This window comes from Cucumis melo, chromosome 10 (genome assembly GCF_025177605.1).
Source record: "Cucumis melo cultivar AY chromosome 10, USDA_Cmelo_AY_1.0, whole genome shotgun sequence".
Taxonomy (NCBI): Eukaryota; Viridiplantae; Streptophyta; class Magnoliopsida; order Cucurbitales; family Cucurbitaceae; genus Cucumis; species Cucumis melo.
Window position 1 is genome coordinate 27415875 of NC_066866.1, and position 13189 is coordinate 27429063.

General features: G+C 36.6%; 1 protein-coding gene and 1 non-coding gene across 11 annotated transcripts in view; one reads left to right on the forward strand and one right to left on the reverse strand.

The window, feature by feature from the left end:
- The first annotated feature begins 4797 nt into the window (after positions 1–4797).
- LOC103504115 (tRNA-specific adenosine deaminase TAD3) overlaps positions 4798–13189 on the forward strand; it is a 46966-nt gene continuing 38574 nt past the window's right edge. For 2 of the 10 annotated variants that reach the window (XM_051090826.1, XM_051090827.1), the window contains exons 1-5: positions 4798–5080; positions 6773–6998; positions 8804–8889; positions 8991–9042; positions 9376–9449. In XM_051090826.1, coding sequence (XP_050946783.1) covers positions 6919–6998; positions 8804–8889; positions 8991–9042; positions 9376–9449 — 292 coding nt within the window. In that variant the 5' untranslated portion in view covers positions 4798–5080; positions 6773–6918. Of the gene's footprint in view, positions 5081–5465; positions 5587–6772; positions 6999–8803; positions 8890–8990; positions 9043–9375; positions 9450–13189 lie in introns of all 10 variants that reach the window. The other 8 variants (XM_051090824.1, XM_051090825.1, XM_051090822.1 and 5 more) reach the window with 6 other exon arrangements.
- Positions 7810–7926, reverse strand: LOC127151505 (U5 spliceosomal RNA). The gene has a single exon (XR_007824556.1). It is a non-coding gene; the product is annotated as a U5 spliceosomal RNA (small nuclear RNA).

Consider the following 13189-nt stretch of genomic DNA (forward strand, 5'->3'; position numbering starts at 1 on the left):
AATCTCCCAAATTAACTTACAGAAAATTGGGTTCAAACCAATTCAACCTTGATTGGGTAAAATTTCAAGATTAGTACTACAAAAATTTGCCAATTGAACTTTCAAGGAAAAACTCAAGTCAAATCCAAAAATAAATTTATTCAGAGCCCAAAAATCACATTTGATGGGTATATCCAAAACCTAATAAAAAAAACCCACAAAAACTCACCAAAAGTGGCTCAAAATCATTGAAAAATGCTAAAAGAAGCTTGACAGCTTGGTTGGAAGAGGGAGAGGGAAGCATGCGGCTAAAAAATAAAGCTAAGTGTGGCTTGGACGAAGGAGATTCAACACGGGATGGGAAGCTAAGCTCGGCGCTAGATGGAAACGTAAAAGAGGACATCTTGCTAAGGAAACTTGGTGCATGAAGACTTAGATGCTCAGAGCTTGACGAGGAAGGGCTCGAATGGAACATAACGCACGTGTAAACCCGAGATTCTCTTTAGATTTTTTGCTATTACCATATAATATAGGAAGTTGGATTAAAATTGTTGAAGAAAATGACAATGCTTTGTGTTAACCATTTTGGATTTAAAAAGAAAAAGAAAAAAGAAAAAGAAGATGGAAATAACATTATACATTATTGTTATGTATATTTGTTATTTTTTAAAAAAGGGCTTAAAGAAAAGAAAGTGGAAAGGAAAGAGAGGAATTAAAAAATGTCATTCGCTTCTTTTTTCTCAATCTTCTTCTCTACTGCCAAACCTTTCTTCTCCCATTTCTCATCTCTTTTGAAATCTTCAACTTCAGAGCTGTACTGAAGGAAGGTTTGAGAAGATTGGAAGCAAAGATTCTTCAGTTTGGAAGTTGAAAAAGATAGGAAACAACAAGCTCATGTCATTTTCTTGACAGATTGAATTCACACAGTTATTCTCTAGTTTTTGAGATGGTTTGAACTGCTCAAGAAGAATTAAAAGGTGAGGTTTGATTTGTTTGAAAGTTTATTCAATTTCTAACATGTTTTTCAAACACTACAAGAAGGAGGGGATATGCCGATGCAGTACTGCGTTGACAGATTTTAGAAACGCATCGATAGAGGCTATGCCAACGCCAAAATCGACATCAACAAGGACGTCGTGAGAAATGTGTCGACGTTGCCTCTCCAGACGTGATAACGGGACAATGTCGGCAAAGGTTACTGTCGACACACTCTTCGCCGACATGGTCAACACGTCGGCAATGTGGAACTACCGACGCATGTTAACAGCGTCGCAAATACTTTACTATTGACGTCGCCATGTGCGTCAGAGTCGTCTAGTACGCAGCGTCGATAGTGCTATCAAATTTAATTTTGTATTAATTAACGTAAACTATAAAAAAATTAATTTACTTCTAACTTTTATTAATTAATGTAAACTTAATACAAAATATCAAAATTCTAAATTGAATTAGAATTAACGTAAAATTGGAAAACAACTACAAAAATACTAAATCAAATTTATTATTAATTGAAATATTAAAAAAGTACAAGTTCTAGGTAGTTCAAATATAAATTCCATCAATAATACAAAGTAAAAATGAAAACTTAAACATAATTCAAAGCGCCGACGCCGGTTTCTCAACTTCTGGACATTGCCTCAACATCACTGTAGCTAGTATGATCATAAGAACATAGACAGAATGTGTAAAAAGGGAAGTTGAACATTATTACGAGCTGCGTCAAGAGAAACATGAGGTTGCTTCAAACAAAAACAACCCTAACTCTGGTGGTTCAGAAAATTGATTAGTAAGAGAGGAGTAGAAAATGACAAAATCAAGAACTGAACAGATAAGTCATAGATGTTTCTTTTAACGCAACTCGTAATAATGTCCAACTTTCCTCTTTGCACATGCTGCCTATGTCTCTACGATTAAACTAGCTATAATAATGTTCAACTTCTCTTCCTCTGTTTGAGTTTCTCCATTGCACATAATGCTGAAATACACAACAACTTTGATATCAATACAACAAAACATACATTTGTAGGAAATAACAGAACAATCATCGATATACATTTAAAAGCATCAACATACGTACAATAGAACAACTATCAACATACATTCAAAAGCATTAATATACATTCAAAAGTATTAACATACATACAATAAAACAACCATCAATATACATTCAAAAGCATTAAAATACATTCAAAAGCATTAACATACATACAACAAAACAACCATCAACATACATTCAAAAGCATTAATATACATTCAACAACATCAACATACATACAACAGAACCCAATATCCAGATTTACAATGTCCTCAATGTCCAGATTTGAAATGTCCATACAACAATATCCCATTTTCTTCATTCTTTTTCTTTTCAATTGAATGAATGGCTAATGCCTATTTGTGCCCTAATGAGTCATAGTTTACTTACAACATGTGCAAACTAAATGACTTGTGGTTATATCCCTCGTTCTCTATTGAATATAAGTCGTAGATTTATCATTAGTTTGAAACTAAAATCTAAACTAAAATCTAAATGATTTGAAACTTACCAAAAATGGAAGAACGACGATGAGGGAGACATCATTAGTTTGAAAAAAATGCAAACTTCTCCTCTCTTGGAAGATGTCGGAGCATGACGAATGGACTAGACATGATAAAGATGCAGATCTTCGACGTCAGTTGTGTGCGACGGAGACGACGAACAAAGAGAGACTCGTTGATCAGACAGAGAGAGACGAAGACAAAGAGAGGCTTGTCGATCGGACAAAGAGAGACGAAGATGAGGCGGACAGAGAGAGACGAAGACAGTCTCATCTTCGAAATTTCAATTCTGTCTTTTAGAGAACTGAAATGAAAAATATATAAGAACTCCCGATGCCGTTATCTATGCGTCTGGAATAGTTAGACAAAGTCCCAATGAATCACTAATATCATTAGGAGTAGGTAAACTATTCCCGATGCTCTATGCATGGCGTCGAGGATCTTGCTCTGACATATAATTAATGTTTGAGTTTATCCCAACGTCTCGTGCAACCCATTGAGAACTATATACCTATTTTTGACGCCATGCATGAAGCGTCGGGGATTGTGCTTTGACATATAATAAATGTTCAAGCTTATCCCGACATCCCATGCAACGCGTTAGGAACTATATTTCTATTTATGACACTGTTTGAGAAGCATCGGGACTGACTTCTTTTTTTTGACGTTCTTCATGACACGTCGGGCAAAGATGATATCAAAATAATGTTTTCACCGTGTCCCGACGTATGAATCACGACGTCGAGAATAGCCATTTGTCTCAACATTCCGTCGTCCGATGCCATTTTGTGTGTCGAAAAAACTCTAATTTCTTGTAGTGGAAGGAAGCATGAGTAAATTCTGATGTTAGACTAGTGTTTTTTGAAGAGGCATTCAAGTTACAATTTGGTGTGTAAAATTGTGAAACCTCTGATTTTTCCAAGTTTTTCAGATCATATAGAGAGAGTTAGAAGCTCTATTAGGTATAGTTGAAAATCTTATAAAATTTACTAAAACTTGTATGAAAAGATCGTAAGCAAAAAATGACTGGAAGTAAGCTTAATTTCAGGAGAAAGTCAGGGTTAGTAAAAGACTCGATTTTGGACTACCTTTGTTTTGGACCATTTTTGTACCAATTTATTAGGAATCTCATTTTCTTTCCTTCAAGTAAGTTGTAAAGGAGTTCAAAATGAAGAGTTTTATATAAAGTACATTAATTTTGATGAAGTATTGAGAAAGTTATGAATGTTTGAAGTTAAGTTATTGAATTTGAAAAAATCTGGGGAAATAGGTGAAATATTCTTTTATGTCTAAGTTTGGAATTGTTGAACGTCATCTTTTGTGTTTCATCTTATATTGATATAAAGATACAAGATTGTATAAGGTTTTGATGCTCAGTTTTGGTTTGTTTAACAGGCTAAGAGGAAATAAGTTGAGTCTACACACCAAGGAAGTAGCCTGAGGCTGTGATTGACAAACTGATTTCTAAAGTGTAATTTATTATTGTGTTTCTATGTTTGAATTTGATTTTATGAATAACACATGATTTCTATTAATGATTTCAAGCTTAGATTTTATGATAAAATTTATATATGAACACGTTATTATCGTTTTTCTGAAAAATATTTATCTTCTCACAAATAATTATTTTTTCCTTAAATAATTATATTTTCACAAATATAATTATTCTTCACTTTCATAAATTAACTATATATAAATATATATATATATATATAATTAACCATAATTTCTTAAAAACCTAACATTTTAATTAAAACCAATAATATGACTTAATTGAATTATCAACTGCATACAAATTTCAAATATTTTAATTATTTAAATATTCATTCGATGAATATTTAATTAATTTTAATTTCCACAAAATCATACCATCCTCATTTAATTAACTAAAATTAATATCCAACAATTTTATCATATTAAATAGAAATTAAGCTAATTAAATATAAAATTATCTTAATTTGTTTGGACTCTTATGTCACATTTCTGATCAAGATACTCAAATTTCTTTATTTGTCGACTTCTCCCATAATTTTTTTACAGTTAAAGTCTTTATTTTGGTATCTTGCCAAACGCTTCAAGAGGTGTTATAAAGAAAAAGAATAAAATACAGTTTTGAAGTTATTGTCTATTTAATCCATAGAATTAAAAGAACATAGACATTTTGATCCCTCATGTATTTACGAATAATACGTCATCTACCTCCTTATTTTGCGGCACCAAAAAAAAAAAGAAAAAAAAGGAAAAAGAAAAACGTGTGATTTACCTCCCCTCCTCACGCATCGCAACACTCCTCACGTTACAGTTTACACATACACTTCTATTTCTATTTTTATATTTTTAATAGTTAATCTCTTTTTTCCTAAACCTATTTTGTCGTTCGGACAGTTAAAAACCCCTGCCGCCGCCGTCCCGTTCCTTCCGGACGGCCTCTCAGCTCCTGCTCTCTCACGCCGCTCTCCCTGCCTTCCGACGAAATCGCTGCCCTCACCCCCTCCGAGCAATCAGAGTTACTTACCTACTTCCTTCTTCTCAGAAACGCAGTGGTTCAGCCCCTAAACCCTAGGTCAGATCGCTCTGCCGCCACTCATGTTTTACAACCCTAAGATTTGATCATTTGTGGTTTTATGTTAGTTTATGTTTGTTTATTCTGTTCATCTACGGAGAAGAAAATCGATAAATTTTTTTCTTTTGTTGATTTCTTGTTCTACTAATGTTCAAGCAGTATATCCAAATCAATAAATGAAGGGAAGAAAAAAGTTTAAAACATGAACTAAGAAAGACACTTACTTTGGTTGGTTGTAAAAAAGAGTAAGAAAACCTGTATTTGAAGGGATTGATATGATAGTTTTTAGTTTAGAAAAACAATAAGATACAATGACTAGTTATTTTCCAACTAATTCAATATAATTTACACATATAACTAATATCCACGCTGTTTGTCGTCCAAGTCGGTCCCTCTCATCGCCAAGCAACGTCATCGTCGATTGCCGCTTCTCCTCAGATGAAGCTGCGGGCAGTCGTGCTGTCAAATCCCCTCCCGAACTACTTGCTAGATTAGCCCGAAAGAAGGTGTGAAGCCGACTGATATCGCTCTCCTCTAACGATACCTGTCGACTCGGTTGAACTCTTTAACCTGATAATCATGCTAATATTGTATATAAACTATTTTACATGCAACACAACACAACAAAACACAGCGAAACCTAGACTAATCATAGACATACATGAAGTGTATGAAATAACTAATTTAGCAAGTAAACCTGAAGGAGACATCATAACCAAAAACATATCTAACAAAGGTTAACACAACTGCAACACCTAGAGCTTACACAAACTGTAGAGTATCTATATCCTACAAAGACATCAACATAACAAAATATACTCTATATACAACTCCAACCATGTACTGGCAATCGATCTGAGAGTTTTTAACAGACTAAGGCAGTCTATCAAGTACTGGGAGCTTAATCTCTACCTGAAAATGGAAAAAATATTTTGGAAGGGTAAGCTATAAAGCTCAGTGAGTTACTCAGTTTAAAACTGTAAATATAGAGATTAGAGCATGTGAAAACTTTACATATATAAATCTGTTTAATTAAGCCGTAAATGTAGACGTACATTAATAATAACAGCTTTCTCAAATACTCAGCATGCATGTCGTTAAAATCTAGCAACACATATCAAGTATATCGAAACATTTTAACTAACATGCAATTTATTTGAACTTAGAGCTAGGGGTAGCCCAAACTGTGTTTTATGATTTTACTATTCTAAACCTTTATTTAACAAAAATGTTTTATTTATTTTAATTGATTTTGTAAGAATTATATTTTCAAGCCTATGCATGCGTGTAGTAGCGTCCTTGATAGTGTCAGAAAGTCAGGCCATTACACAGTTCCCTTTCAAATTAGATCAAAGTTCTTTAGACATGTCTCTAATGCTTGGAAATATTTTTTTTTTAGCTACGGAGTAGTTGTCAATTTACTTCAACACCTTTCAGCAAGAACCTTGAGGCTGTTTCGATGAGTTTTATACATTAGGATACTATTTAGACCCTTTCAGATTAAGTCTAAGTGTCGTATATTAGTCAATTACTATTGGGTTACTCTCTATTCGTAGTTTATACCTTTTTGAAGTGTTTGGACTGATGTTTAAGGTCCCCTTAGTTAAAGTCATTCATTTCGAAAATTGTTAAGGCTCTAAATAAGGTTTTGATCTAAGTTCGTAATTTTGGAATCATGTTTTACCATTTCAGGAGCCTTTAGATTCAATTTTTTTTGAAAAGGAAACAATGTGGTTGGACCCAATTTCTTGGGCAAGATTCAAGGAATTATTATTTGATCAATATCTTCTTGATACTATGGAAGATAAGGAAGGAGTGCTTTTACTACTCATTCAAAGATGCATGTTAGTGGCACAACAGAAGGTTTTTTGAGTTGTCTCACTTCACCCCTGATCAGATCGATATGGAGCAAAGAAAGGTGAGGAAGTTCATTAAGGGCCTTTGTAAAGTGAAAAAGGAATAGTAGCCCTTGTATGATTAACTATTTATGTCGGGGCTTTTTCAATCACCATGACTTTGGATAGGGACATTCCAAGAGTGGAACAATGTAGGGAATTGGGCACCTCATATGGGGTTAAGTCTAATATTCCAGAAAGCTCAAGGAGTCCTTTAGTGAGTGTGCATCTACATGTTGAGAGTGGACCTACTTCTAGAACCAAGAGAAAATCTCCTGAAGTGAAAAGGGAATAGTAGCACTTGTATGACCAACTACTTATGTCGAGGTTTTTTCAATCACAATGATTTTGGACAGGGACATTCCAAGAGTGGAACAACGTAGGGAATTAGGCACCTCATATAGGGTTAAGTCTAATATTCTAGAAAGCTCAGGGAGTCCCTAGTGAGTGTGCATTTACATGTTGAGAGTGGACCTACTTCTGGAACCAAGAGAAAATCTCCTCTCTTGTCTACTCTATCATAGGAGGCGTTACAAAATAAGGACTTTTCTCATCCCTTGTGTTCCTTGTGCCAAAAATATCCTCTAGAGGCATGCTAGATTGTTTCAATTGTCGTAAGAATGGACACTATGTATGTCGGTATTCAACAAGAGGCGATCAAAACTCGAAGAAGTCGACTTCGGAAGTCATCTCAACTTCAACACATGTAGGTAAACAAAAAACGCTCGTCTCTGAGCTCACAAAGGAAGCAGTGCAAGATGTTGAGGTAGTTGCTAAATGTACACTACCCTAGACATGTTTCTTCTACCTGCATCTCAATTTTTTTGAGTAGGAGTTCCCCCAAAAGAGAAACCCCTCCAAAGTAGGCATATGCCGCTTTGAGTGGCAAACACATGATATTCTTTAGTAAAGGGCGAAAAAATAGTTCGCTCTGTGCTCACCGCACAACTTTGTGACACTTGCATCTCATTTACCATTTCTATGTTTCTAAGTTGTTGCTTTAGTGATGTCACGGTTCTTAGTGCTTGTGTTTTGTTTGGTTTGCTCATGGTTGAGTCCTTTCTTCTTCCTTGACCCACACATGTCAAGAGAACTTAGAGCTTAGCCATTACATTACCTTGTGTGCTTGCACCTTCATGGGCCAAAGGTTCAAGTTGAGAGTGACTTGGATAAGAAAAGATTAAGTCAAGGCTAGCGTTCAGTGTTATTAGGCACAACATTCAAATAGAAGGTAAAGTAATGTATATAGAAGTCTCTGGAATATCTTGGACTTTTCTCTTGGCTATTGGTAAAATGTTGTTGTTTGTTAAAATTTCATTTTGTGGTACGTCACTGATTGTTGATTCTTCATGCTTATAGACAATTTCTCAAATAATAAGAGAGTAGTAGTACTACAGTAATAATATATGTATATTTTGCAAGATATGAGTTGGGGTTGGTGGTAGTAGTTGTGTATTTTAAACAATAAACTGAATCCAACAGCACAACACGTAACACATGTAAAGAGCAAGAGTATAACGGTAACTGAAGCTAGCCCTAGCTGCCTCGTTCAATATTTTTCCCACTGCCGTTCTCCATGTTCGCTGCTGCACAGTTTCAAAGTCAACTTTTGTTCATGGTACTCTGTTGTTGGACCTTGCCCACAGCTGTCTATTACCCTTTGCGACACACCTATTGAGTCTTGGACAGTTAGATGAGATTCTTAGTTGGTTTATCTACTCTCCCTCTTCCCCTTTTTTATTTTTTTTCTCTTTGAGTTATGTTCCTTAGCTTGTTAAGTTTTAGTATTTGAGTTGATTAAAGCATTAGTTTGTTTATTCTTTTCTAGGAATTCAAAATCACAAGCATACAGTATGAGCAAAATTATTTATATCCCAGATAAGCTGCCAACTCCACCGGATCAACAACCCACTGGTTACATTTTGTTTTCTTTTTTTGTTTTTTGTTTTTTTGCTTTTGTTTTTGTTTATATTTTTTACACTCTCTCAGAGATTGTCGTCTGTTGTAATTGGCAGTTAATGTCTTTGCTGCTGTGGTTGAACCCAAGATAATCAATAATCTTGTGAGGTTTGCTTTGTGCTATTTTCTCCAGATTATAATCCGTTCTTCTGAGGTTTCTCATTTACTCAATGAAATAAGTTGAAGTATTCTAAATGATGTCAATTTGAAGTGAACGCATTCTTTTTCCTTGAAATAAGTTTTGTAATGTGATTGTTGTTGGCTGGCTTTATGTAAGTTTTACTTTCTTAGAATATGTCTGGAAGGAAGGGTCAAAATCAAAAATAGATTCTATTTCATGAAATCTATGGGGGAGTCGATGTATAATTTTCTCATTGATTCGTTATTTCTTGGATTACAATTGTTTCCTTATTTTGTAAAGTTCTTAGCTTGTCTTTGTAGGCGACTAAATCAGATAGCGCCATTGGAAAATCTTCGCCATGTGAAGAGAGTTCAGAAGAAGCACCTTGAAGATGGTATGCATCTAGATTTATTGCAAACTTGCCTTTCTTTTTTACCCTTACCTCTTCGAATAATTCCTATGATGTCATTTTGGGCTGTTTTTGTCTTCTTTTCAAATGCTTGCTTGAGTTTTTGGTATACTGAGAGAAATAATTGTAAAAAAGGAAAAGAGTTAGTTGTAAAGGGCAGTTACGAGTATTATACTAATTTTCCTACATCTTGTAGTTACTTCCCTCTATAACTGAAGACCTCTCCCCACTTTTTGAGGAAGAGAATCATTTTCATAAATATTCAGATCTTGGTTTACATCAAATTTGGTATAAAGAGCACTCCAAGTTTCGGGTAGTTTTTAGTCTTTGGTGGCTGGTGTGGCGATCTTGATGAAGAAGAAGAGTATGTTTTCAGTTCTAATTGGATGAGGGAAGTATGCTTCAAAGCCTTTGGCAATTAGGATGGTTTCGCTTCGGTGGGTTGTATCGTGAACTACCAAGAGTTTTCATTTCCAGTGAGATTTTGTGTTGGTTGGAATAATGAAGGTGAGGGTTAGAAACTGCAGAAGAAGTTACTAGTGCTGCGGCCGTCCGGTCTTTTAGTTTGTCTATAGGTCAGAAAAGGAGGGAAGAGGGAAAGGAACATGATTAATTTGAATTGTTCCAAAAGTGTTGGCTGAATGGGGTCAAGGCCCATAGTGAGAACGAAATGACACTGACCGACTCAAAGAGGGCTTTTGAAGTGGGCTGTAGAAGGGGATCAAAGGTGGACCCTATTGTTTCAGATTTCAAAGAACCTTTGGAGCCTTCTCCATGGGCTCAGAAAAGGGCTCTGTTGCTCAAAAGAGTTCTTAAAAAAAGGCCTCTGGTTTTTAGTGTGAAAGCCCAAGAGGAGACACATAAAAAATCGGGCTCTAGCCCATTTCAACAAAAGTTATGGTCTGATTTTGTTTACTCGACAAAGGCTAAAGAGATTTTAAGGGCTTTTTGGGGAAAGGAGATGGAGGGCGGTCCATTGGATCAGGTCTCGAAGGAGAGTCGGAAGGTGAGTATGGATTAGATCCTTTGATAATTAGCTATTTAGAAGATGATTCCTTCTTACTGACGCCGATGTTTACAAATTGTTCGGATAGGGAGACAGCAGTTGATCATCTTGAAAAGTTTATGACTAAGAAGGAATGTCGAATTTAATGAATTACGAAGTGGAGGTGTCATCAAGGGATGCTAGTTTCGTGGGTCAGGTAAGCAAGTCTCATAACAACTAACCAGCAGGTTTGGCGTGTGGTGAGACTGAATAGGTTGGTACCCTTCCTTTGGTTCCCTGTCCTCCGGTGGGTTTGAGAGATTTAGTGGAGTCCTCTCCCTTCAATTTCTTTCTCCAGTTTAGTGCAACTGAAACAGGGTGTTATGATCCTTCTTTTGTGTTTTTGAATCCTTATCCTTACTAGGGAGGTGTGGTGTGTACCTTACCTTTAACGCCTGTTTATTCTTTGGGAGAGAGGTGGCAACATCGAGTGTTATAGCAGGAGGTGCCGTCGAAGGAGGCCGGTTCCGTGGGCCAGGTAAGCGAGTCTCTTAACAACAACTATCTGGCGGGTTTTGTGTGCAGTGAGACAGAACAGGTTAGTACCCTTCCTTTGGTTCCTTGTCCTCCAGTGCGTTTGGGAGGATTTGAGACATTTAGTGGAGTTCTGTCCCTTTAATTTCTTTCTCTGGTTTAGTGCAACATAAACCTCGGGGGGGGGGGGGGGGGAGGGGGGCAATTTCAGAATGAGCGTTATTATCCTTCTCCTGTGTTTTTAAACCCTTATCCTTATCAAAGAGGTCTGGGGTGTGCCTTACCTTTAGCGCCTGTTTATTCTTTGGGTGAGGTGGCCGATGTTTAATCAAATGACCTATGCCATGGGAGTCGATTTTGGAGTTGGTGGGGAGCCTTTGCCCAACACCGTCTCTGTCGGGGAGTCTTATGGTCAACAAATTTCCCCTAGTTCATAGGAGACCTTGCCTAGTGAATGTATAAGAATGGCGGGATGGAGGCATTAGCTTCGGTGTGTATTAAGAGAGTGGAGACCAGAGAAGGAAACTTGGTTGACAGAAACAATAACAGGGTTGAGAAGGGAGGAAGAGAGAAGAAGAATAGTAGGGAAGGCAGCGATAAAATTGTTAGGAAGTTAAAGAAGTTGGACAGTGAGGTTAAATATGGGTAAGAGAGCCTCTTTAGAGGCAGGGTCTGCTAGGTCTAAATGTTAAAAGTCGTTTCTTGGAACATTAGGGGTCTAGAGGGCCGGATTGAGAGGAGGTTAGTGAAGGAAGTGCTGTACCAAGAGGATTCAGACATACTTATTTTGATGGAAACCAAAATAAGTGATTTTTGTAGTAGGAGAGTTGCCGGTATTTGGAAACATAGAAGGGTGGAGTGGGAGGTGCTTGAAGTTGAGAATATGTTGGGTGGCATCTTGATGATGTTGAATTTGAGATCTTGTGTGGCCATTGAGGTGGTCAGAGGAAGACATTCTTTATCAATAGCTTTCCTAGATGGTGATGGTGTAGAGTTCTAGGTTACTGGGGTTTATGGCCCCTCGAGGACAAGGAATTTATTCAGGGATGAGTTGGGAGATCTTTTGGTTATTGTGGTCCAAGATGGCGTGTTGCGGGTGACTTTAATGTTGTCCGTTCCCCTGTTGAGAAAACTTATGGTGGGAGAATTACTAGGTTTATGAGATGTTTTAATAAGTTTATTGATGATAGTGGTTTATTTGATCCGCCTTTGGATGGAGACAAATTCACCTAGGTTAATAGTAGGGCGGCTACGAGAACTGATAGGGTTCTTCTGTTGGAAGATTGGATCCAGAGGTTTGGGAGTCCTAGGTAGTTAAGAGTGTCTAGAATCACTTCGGATCATTGGCCCATTATTTTAACTAATGGAATGCTCATGTGGCGTCCGATCCCTTTTCGGTTTGAAAACATGTGGCTTGATCATCTGTTTTTCAAGCAAATATATCGGCCTGGTTGAATGAGAGGGTCCAAGGAAGATGGGAAGGCTATTGGTCTATGGAAAAGTTGAAATGTTTGAAGGGTAAACTTAAAGTATGGAATAGAGAAGTCTTTTGGAGATATTCGATTGAAGAAAAAGGAAGTCACGGGCAGGATCAATGAGATTGATTCTTTTGAGTTGGAAGGGCTCATTGATCAGGGCCTTAAAGGAGGAAAGGGTTAGCTTAAAAGAGGATCTTGCGAAGTTGATCATGAAAGAAAGAGTGAGTTGGAATCAAAAGTGTAAAATCAAGTGGGCCAAGGATGGGGACTGCAATCGAGAACTCCTCTCTATTAAGCTTGAACTTACCCATCTCTTAGACTTTCTCACATTTTGAGAGAAAAGTTAGAGAGAGAAAAGTAAGTACAGACCCAATTGGACCCATCAAAGAGATTGGCTCTTAAAAGATTCTTGTGGTCACATAATCTGAATCTAGTGTTAATTCAAGAATCCAAAAAGATCATCTTAAGTTGACCTGATATGATGGCATTTTACAGCTTCAACAATAAGATTGGGAAGTGTTTGGAGAAGAAAATAATTTGGAAGGAAGATAATCTTGGAATGAGAGTAATCAAAAACTATTTTAGGTGTGCTTATTATTAGTATAAGCAATAAAGTGTTAGAAGAGGACGTGATTTAGGGGTTTTTAACAAGAAGAAGTCGTTCCAGTAGTCATCCTTGAGCGAGACTTTCCTAAGCTACTTCTGGAAATTTTGTCATCAGTAGATGT